Source organism: Pelophylax lessonae (assembly GCF_965119305.1).
Source record: "Pelophylax lessonae genome assembly, chromosome: 6".
NCBI classification, from domain to species: Eukaryota; Metazoa; Chordata; class Amphibia; order Anura; family Ranidae; genus Pelophylax; species Pelophylax lessonae.
In genome coordinates, this window is record NC_138773.1 from 3781478 (window position 1) to 3791003 (window position 9526).

Here is a 9526-nt window from a genome sequence, read left to right on the forward strand (position 1 = left end):
ATTGTTCTGATGACAATAGCTTAATGGGTAGCTTTCCTAACTGTAATCTCTCTCAGCATGTGTTCAAGTCACAAAGACGGCATCTTTGGTTTGAAAGGGAATGATATAGTTAAACCCGTAATTAACAACACCGCCACATGAATTTCAGGGGAGCAGAATAGCATCAATCTGTAGAATTGCAAAAATCAGACAGTATTGAAGATGTTTTACTGAGCATTATGTTGAGATGGACTTGGGAAACGGCTCCTGTGGTTACATATTGGCCATCTCTTGATGTAAGTGGCTGGTTGCACAATTGCATAGGTGCACCTGGTTCTGCAAATACAACTTCTCGCTCCATGGTGTAGTGGTTATTATGAGTGCGAAATATGCACTCTACAACCATGGGTTCAAATTCCCAGTAAGATCACATACTGAAATAATGAGATAGATCACATACTGAAATAATGAGATAGCTGTGAATGCTGTCACTTGGCGAATACTTCACAGGGTATGTCCAATCATCTTAGCTGCATGTATTTATCATTAATTTTACCACCTGAAAACTGCTACAATCTGTAGATGGAAAAAAAAAAACTTTCCTGTACAGGTTTTTTATGGATTTTTGGGCTAGACAAGAGAAAAAAGGAACCATGATAGAACGTAAAAGCAATACAAATACACAAAAAATGATTAGGTAGAGTACTTTATTAAAATGTATCAGAATATGACTACCTAATAAAAATTAGAATGAAAGATATAATCCAAACGGAAATGCTTTTAGCAAATAGAAATTGTAACATTTCGATCACACACATTAGAAACAGGAAAACGTGCATCTGAACTACATATTCTTTTTTTTTTTTTTTTTTTTATAATATAAGATATACATATTTAAGTCTCTGTGTTCCTCCAGCTTCTGGTCCAGAATCTTCTCAGAATGATCCTTCTCAGCTTGTTGCTGCCCTGGAAGATGATGGCGGCCTCCACCAATGGAGATAATGACCAAAATGCCCAAGTGGTCATAGCTGTTGGGTTTGTAAACGTTGTGGGGTTTTGAATAAAATAAATCAGCCGAGACATAAAGAAGGAGGTGAACAGGAGAAGTAAGAAGAAGATTGTCCTCAGTGCAGTGACATGAGCCTGAAGATTTGGACGTGTTGATCCAGAGTCGTTATTCTTCACCCTCCAGACGTGTCTGAGCAGAAAGGAGAAAGTGAGGACCAGGCACAGAAGAATAAGACAGAATGGCAGAATGAAGCCTAGGACGGTCACAGACAGAAAATAGGCAAAATCAAAATTGTAAAGAACATTGGTAATGGAGGCTCCAGCTGTACTGTTCTCAGAAGACTGGATATTACTGTCTACATTCAAATTCCAGATGGCCGGGACACTCACAATGAACATCCCAAGTGCTGTCAGAAATAGAAGTTGACTCAGGAAATTTGACACAATTCTCTTGAACCAGATGAAGAGCCCATGGCTGAGATTGGTGATGCTGGTACAGTAATGAGCCGAGAGCCAGGCAGTCAACCAGAAGTTGTAGTAGGTTAGAAAGTAAATAAATGCCTTTAAGAAATTGTATACTCCTCTAGTGTATAAAACTTTTGGAGAAAACATAGAGAGAATTCCCTGTAGGCTCAGCAGACATTGGAGGAGAATATTCACAATTCCCTTAGCCAGAAAGATCACATCGGTGGGATTCACCTTCCCTTTCTTTCTGATGCTGTCCAGGTAACCAATCACAATACAAGTGTTAGAAGGGATTGCCAAGCCGAGTCCCAAGACTGCAAGGAATAAAGAATAGAAGAAGTGCGGAGTGAACATGTTTTCGATTTCGTGTGTGTGTGCTCAGACAGAAATGACGGCACACACCCGGTGAAGGCATTTAATAATGTGGTTAGAGTCCGAACTATGAAAATATTGTTCAGATTAAGCTCCTGGTTGACTTTGCATATACGTGATGGATTTAACTCCAGCATAAAACATGGAAACTGCTCAGTAAACTACATAAATGATAGTACAATTAATTTCCATTATATTTAACCACTTCAAGCCCAGTGTTGATGGTACCTTACTGACCATTATGTACTCTCAGTAAAGTATTGCTGGTGATTTGGCATCACTGGGGGGACAAGCAAGGTTTCTCATAGACAGTATTGTCTTACAAGGATTATTTTCTTCTACAGGCAGTTTGGACTCAAGACTAGGGATGATCGAACGGTTTGGGTCGACCATCGGTTTGACCCGAACATTGACTGATCGAAATTCGGCCGAATTCCGAACTTTTTGCTGAAAAAGTTCGGAATTCGGTAACCAGAACCGACCAAAATGCAATGGGACAGGAACTGGGCTTTAAAAGCCCGTGATTGGACCAGAAACATCAGTAAAAGCCAATTGAGGGGGCAGGAGAATGCTAGGAATGTGATTGGAGTGACTAGGGGGTCCAGAGGCCAATCAGTAGTGAACACGCCCCCCCAGTATATAAGATAGCCCCGCCAAATCGCTAGCATTGTAATACAGGGATGTGGAAGAGAGTGGAAGCAGTTCTGTTACTCTTGCTGCAAAGTGTCATGTAGCAATTATTAGTGTGAGGAAAGGGATATCTAGTGTAGTTAGGGTACTATTTTCCACTATAGTTAGATTCAAAAATCTAGTTTCTGTAGGGAAAGTGTTAGGTGCCAGGGTGACCGTAGTGTACTGTAGGGTGAACTGACTCTGCTATGCCAGGGTGACCGAACTCATCCATATCAGGGTGACCGTAATGTAGTTTAGGGTGAACTGACTCTGACTGCTATGCCAGGGTGACCAAACCCTTCCATGCCAGGGTGACCGCAATAGAAAAAAGATTGTTTGTATTAGAATTGCAATAGAGCAGGATAGTGGCTTCGCTACTTTAACACCTGCCGGTTTTTGTTGCAGGCATTTATTGGGCTTTTTTTGTGGACGTCTTTGGAGGCAGGCATGACATCTGAACTTCTGTGTAGGGGTATATATACACACACACACATATATGTATATATACACCTACACACATATAGGTGTGAAAGTAGCAGAACCCTATGGCTGCGCTAATGAAATTATTTGCAGGCATAGGGCTTCGCTCCTATTACACCTATATGTGTGTAGGTGTATATATACATATATGTGTGTGTGTATATATACCCCTACACAGAAGTTCAGATGTCATGCCTGCCTCCAAAGACATCCACAAAAAAGCCCAATAAAAGCCTGCAACAAAAACGGCTGGGTGTAAAAGTAGCGAAGCCACTATCCTGTTCTACCTGCAATTCTAATACAAATGATCTTTTTTTTATGGTTCTGGACATGCTTCAGAGCTGAAACTTCACAGGTACACTTTTCAGACCCCCCCAGACACTAAATCAAAAGAAATCTTTTTTTTTTTTTTTTTTTTTAATTTTTTCAATAATTGACTCTCTATCAAAAATGACAATTTTTAAGAACTTTTTTTTGTGTGATTAATAGTCCCTGGGGCATGACCCAGAACCCTAGGCACTTTTTTAGGGGCATTTATTGGGTTTTAGGGCTTCAAAATGGTGTTTTTTGATTACCGAAGTTCGGATCCCATTGATTTCAATGGGGTTCTGAAATCCTGGCCGAACCTTCGGGAAGTTTGGGTGTTCTGGTCGAACCGAACTTTTCAAAAGTGCGATCATCCCTACTCAAGACAGTCCTAAAACAGCTCAGAATGACAGAGTTGGAGAGCGTGCAAGGGAGACGCCGAACAAGCGAGCGTGGTGTGGAGCAGAGCTAATCTGTGAGACTGGGATCATGACTGCAAGACTCCCCACCGCCGGCGAGACCCCCCACCGGCGGGTGACAGAGACAGGGAAACCCCCCCTCGGCGATTATACAGAGAGACCCCCTGGCGGGTGAGAGGAAGCAGCAGTGGTGAGAGCAGGCTGAGGACCGGTCTCCACTGACAGGCACATGAGAGGCAGGGGACAGTGAGTGAATGGAGCTGCAGATAGGGGAATCAACAAGTGCTGGACTGGGCTGTGCTGATCAGCTGATCAATGGAGCCGGCTGTGATCTGACAGGGGGAAACCCAAGGGGGGGACTGATCAGGAGAGGCAGCGGAGAGGGGACCCCGGAGTGACAGGGGGACAGGAGCAAGTGGTAGGCACAGACTGAAAGGAGAATGGCTGACAGGGGGAGGCTGCAGGAACTTACAGGCACTGACAAACAGACCAGGGGCAACCAAGCAGGTGGACTGGGAGTATTTTAGTACCTGGGAGTACCTTTGTGACTGGGAGTAACTTTGTGACTGGGAGTACCTTTGTGACTGGGAATACCCTTGTGACTGGGAGTACCTTAATACCTGGGAGTACCGTTGTGACTGGGACTACCATTGTGACTGGGAGTACCTTTGTGACTGGGAATACCCTTGTGACTGGGAGTACCCTTGTGACTGGGAGTACCTTAATACCTGGGAGTACCATTGTGACTGGGAGTACCTTTGTTACTGGGAGTACCTTAGTACCTGTGACTGGGAGTACCTTTGTGACTGGGAGTGCCTTAGCACCTTGTGACTGGAAGTACTTTGGTACGTGTGCCTGGGAGTACTTTTGTGACTGGGAGTACCTTAGCACCTGGGAGTACCGTTGTGACTGGGAGTACCTTTATGACTGGGTGTACCTTTGTGACTGGGAGTACCCTTGTGGCTGGTAGTACCTTACTACCTGTAACTGGGAGTACCTTCATGACTGGGAGTACCTTTGTGACTGAGAGTACCCTTGTTACTGGGAATACCTTAGTACCTTGTGGCTGGGAGTACCTTTGTGACTGGGAGTACCTTTGTGAGAGGGACGTGAGGTGCTTAGTGTGACCCTAAGTGGAACGCGGGGTGTTGAGAGCGACGCTAAGTGTGGTGCAGGGTGCTGAGAGTGACGCAGGTGGCTGAGAGGGCGCTGAGTGCTGAGAGTGACGCTGAGAGGGAGACGGGGTGCTGAGAGTGATGCTAAGTGAGACGCGGGGTGTGAGAGTGATGCTGAGTGGGACATGGAGTGTTGAAAGTGATGCAGCTGGCTGAGAGTGACACTGAGTGGGATGCGGGGTGCTGAGAGTGAAACTGAGTGGGATGTGGGGTGCTGAAAGTGACGCGGAGGGTGACGCGGTGAGTGATGCAGGGTGCTGTTAGTGGCGCATGGTGCTGTGAGTGACAATTGACGCTGAGAGTGACGCAGGGTGCTGAGAGTGACGCCAGGTGCTGGGAGTGAAGCGGGGTGCTGAGAGTGACGCAGAGTGCTGAGAGTGACTGTGCAGTAATTGGAATAGGTATAGTATCAAGGGAACTTGGAGTAGTGTAGGTAACAAATAGCAGGTCATTATCCCTAATATCCCCATTAAAATAGAAGGTAATAATGTCCAACAGGATTGGAGATGCCACTCAGTGCACATCTTGTTGCATGTATGCGTTCCTTGATGAACCAATCGAGGGCGAATAATGTTGTGTAAGATGTGAGCGACTTGTTTCTCTGGAAGCTCAGATCCTGGATCTATAAAACAAGGTGTAAACACTGCGCAGCATTAACAACCTGGAAAGGAGCTTGAACATTACCCAACAGGTGCTGGCGGGGGGCAGCGTAGAGGAGGGTGGAGACATAGAGGCACAGGAGCTGGAGGTAGGCAGTTGGGTTACAGTTAGAAGGAGGGGAAGAGGGAAGAGCGCTAGGGAGGCCAGTCCTGAGTTGGTACATCCCAATAAATATGCCAAGTTGCATCATGTTGGGGATATAAGCTCAGGGGTGGCAGTGCTGGAGCAAGCGCCCTCTCCTAGCTGCCAGGGGAGTGACGGCTCCAGTAAGGAGGGGAGCAGAGATGCAGGAAAGGTTAGACAGATAGTGGTAGAAGGGGACTCAATTATTAGGAGGACAGAGACGGCAATCTGTCAAAAAGACAGTGAGCGCCGAACAGTATGTTGTTTACCGGGCGCTCGGGTTTGGCACATTGCGGATCGGGTAGACAGATTATTGGGCGGGGCTGGGGAGGACCCAGCGGTCATGGTGCACGTAGGCACCAATGACAAAGTAAGAGGAAGGTGGAGAGTCCTACAAAACGATTTCATGGAAATAGGGAATAAATCGAGGAGAAGGACCTCCAGGGTGGTTTTCTCTCTGAAATACTGCCTGTGCCTCAAGCCACACCAAAGAGGCAGAAAGAGCCTAGGGCAGGGATTCCCAAACTACGGCCCTGCAGCTGTTGCAGAACTACACATCCCAAGAGGCATTGTAAAACTCTGACATTCACAGACATGACTGGGAATTGTAGTTCCTGAACAACTGGAGGGCCGTAGTTTGGGAATCCCTGGCTTAGGGAATTGAGCAAGTGGCTGAGGAACTGGTGTAGGAAGGAGGGTTAGGGGGTGCAAATTACTTGCCTTGCCCCGGGTGCTGACAACCCACAGTTGAGAGGCTATCCATTGTGGATTGCCCTAGCCCTGACTGTCCCGGGGGTATTTTTATGTATTTTTTTTGGTTTTAGGTGGAACTCCGCTTTAAGGCACATTTATGATTTATAAATCAGTGAATCACCAGCCTACATTCATCAATATTTTTATAAGCATTTTATTTTTATATTTAGTGTATATTTAGTAATTTATATTTTATACGTTTTTTATATTTCAGTATGTGTATATTTTATATAATCTTTTATACAGTATTACGTATATTGATTGAGGAATTATAATTATGCACTATTCTATTTAGATTTTGATTATGCACTATGTTAGCGTTACCAGATATCCCAAACAGTATAAATATATGTAGCACTACTCCCTGGGGAGCTGCTTGAAGCGGGTTCCCCAGGGTTACTCATAGCAACAACTTAGCATTCAAAGCACTTTAAGCGTTTGGCTCAGTCAGAAAACAGTCCAGGGGATGTGGTTTATTTGTTGGTTTTATTTTAGAACTTGGATAGGAGAAGGGATGAGTGGAATACTCCAACTGGATGCACAATGCACAATTTTAGGACTTTTAACTATGTTGAGTGCGGCAAGGCCGCTGCTTCACCTTGTCACTGTAGTGAAGTGTTTGTTAATCAAACTGTATAGTGAATTAATCTTCAGGGCCCCGCTTGCCCCCCCCCTTTACCCCTACTCTTCAGGGTTCTACTTGGCACCCCCTTTACTCTTGCATACTGTGTGAGCTGACCTTCTATCCTATGACTTCTCTGGAATGGTCCCCCTTCCTGGGCAGACCCCTTGGCAAACCACCTGGTACTCACAGACATTCTTTTTCCCAGGTGACTCTGCAAGCAGCTCCGCCGTCAGCTTTCCAGGATCCTTCAGGCTCAGCTCCACACCTGACTCACTAGGCCAACCACCTGTGACCACCTTCCTCAGACAGCAGAAGGAAAGACAGCCGTCACCCTCCTCCTGGGACTCTGCTTCCCACCACAGATGCCCTGTCACATGTGCCCTTGGCTTGTATGGTCAATCCCAGGATACACTGTGGTCGTGCCCTCCGACTGGAACTGCCACAAAAGCCTGTTTGCCACTGGTCAGGTTTCCTCCACTGTCCAACAGGATCCCCTATTGGATACAGTGGGGACACTCCGTCAGACCAAGTGATTCACACCTGGACACATGCAACAGGCATGACTAACAGATCAGGCTCCCCTGATAAGCAGATGGAGCATAATAATGCTTTTTTCTAGCACCTATCTAGGGTAACTTCCCATGTGACAACACTGAAGAAATGAGACTTTGCTACAATGTAAAGTAGTGAGTGTACAGCTTGTATAACAGTGTAAATTTACTGTCCCCTCAAAATAATTCAACACACAGCCATTAATGTCTAAACCGCTGGCAACAAAAGTGAGTACACCCCTAAGTGATAATTATCCAAAATGGGCCCAATTAGCCATTTTCCCTCCCCGGTGTCATGTGACTCGTTAGTGTTACAAGGTCTCAGGTGTGAATGGGGAGCAGGTGTGTTAAATTTGGTGTTATCGCTCTCATAGAAACATAGAATGTGTCGGCAGATAAGAACCATTTGGCCCATCTAGTCTGCCCAATATATCTGAATCCTATGAATAGTCCCTGGCCCTATCTTATATGAAGGATAGCCTTATGCCTATCCCATGCATGCTTAAACTCCTTCACTGTATTTGCAGCTACCACTTCTGCAGGAAGGTTATTCCATGCATCCACTACTCTCTCAGTAAAGTAATACTTCCTCATATTACTTTTAAACCTTTGCCCCTCTAATTTAAAACTGTGTCCTCTTGTGGTAGTTTTTCTTCTTTTAAATATGCTCTCCTCCTTTACCGAGTTGATTCCCTTTATGTATTTAAAAGTTTCTATCATATCCCCTCTGTCTCTTCTTTCTTCTAAGCTATACATGTTAAGGTCCTTTAACCTTTCCTGGTAAGTTTTTTCCTGCAATCCATGTACTAGTTTAGTAGCTCTTCTCTGAACTCTCTCTAGAGTATCTATATCCTTCTGGAGATATGGCCTCCAGTACTGCGCACAATACTCCAAGTGAGGTCTCACCAGTGTTCTGTACAGCGGCATAAGCACTTCTCTCTTTCTACTGCTTATACCTCTCCCTATACATCCAAGCATTCTGCTGGCATTTCGTGCTGCTCTATTACATTGTCTTCCCACCTTTAAGTCTTCTGAAATAATTACTCCTAAATCCCTTTCCTCAGATACTGAGGTCAGGACTGTGTCAAATATTCTATATTCTGCCCTTGGGTTTTTATGCCCCAGGTGCATTATCTTGCACTTATCCACATTAAATTTCAGTTGCCAGAGTTCTGACCATTCTTCTAGTTTTCCTAAATCCTTTTCCATTTGGCGTTTCCCTCCAGGAACATCAACCCTGTTACATATCTTTGTGTCATCAGCAAAACTGGTCACTGGAAGTTCAATATGGCAGCTCATGGCAAAGAACTCTCTGAGGATCTGAAAAAAATAATTGTTGCTCTACATGAAGATGGCCTAGGCTATAAGAAGATTGCCAAGACCCTGAAACTGAGTTGCAGCACGGTGGCCAAGACCATACAGCGGTTTAACAAGACAGGTTCCAATCAGAACAGGCCTCGCCATGGTTGACCAAAGAAGTTGAGTGCACGTGCTCAGCGTCATATCCCGAGGTTGTCTTTGGGAAATAGACGTATGAGTGCTGCCAGTATTGCTGCAGAGGTTGAAGGGTTGGGGGGTCAGCCTGTCAGTGCTCAGACCATACGCCGCACACTGCATCAAATTGGTCTATATGGCTGTCATCCCAGAAGGAAGCCTCTTCTAAAGATGATGCACAAGAAAGCCCACAAACAGTTTGCTGAAGACAAGCAGACGAAGGACATGGATTACTGGAACCATGACCTGTGGTATAATGGGACCAAGATAAACTTATTTGGTTCAGATGGTGTCAAGTGTGTGTGGCGGAAACTAGGTGAGGAGTACAAAGACAAGCGTGTCTTCCTACAGTCAAGCATGGTGGTGGGAGTGTCATGGTCTGGGGCTGCAGGAGTGCTGCCGGCACTGGGGAGCTACAGTTCATTGAGGGAACCATGAATGCCA

General features: G+C 45.3%; 1 protein-coding gene across 1 annotated transcript; it reads right to left on the bottom strand.

The window, feature by feature from the left end:
• Nucleotides 1-873: 873 nt before the first annotated feature.
• LOC309557773 (taste receptor type 2 member 7-like) lies at nucleotides 874-1806 on the bottom strand (the record flags this gene model as incomplete). The annotated part of the gene is made up of 1 exon (XM_082260538.1): nucleotides 874-1806. The coding sequence occupies one exon, from the start codon at nucleotides 1804-1806 to the stop codon at nucleotides 874-876; it is 933 nt and encodes a 310-aa protein (XP_082116664.1).
• Nucleotides 1807-9526: the final 7720 nt, after the last annotated feature.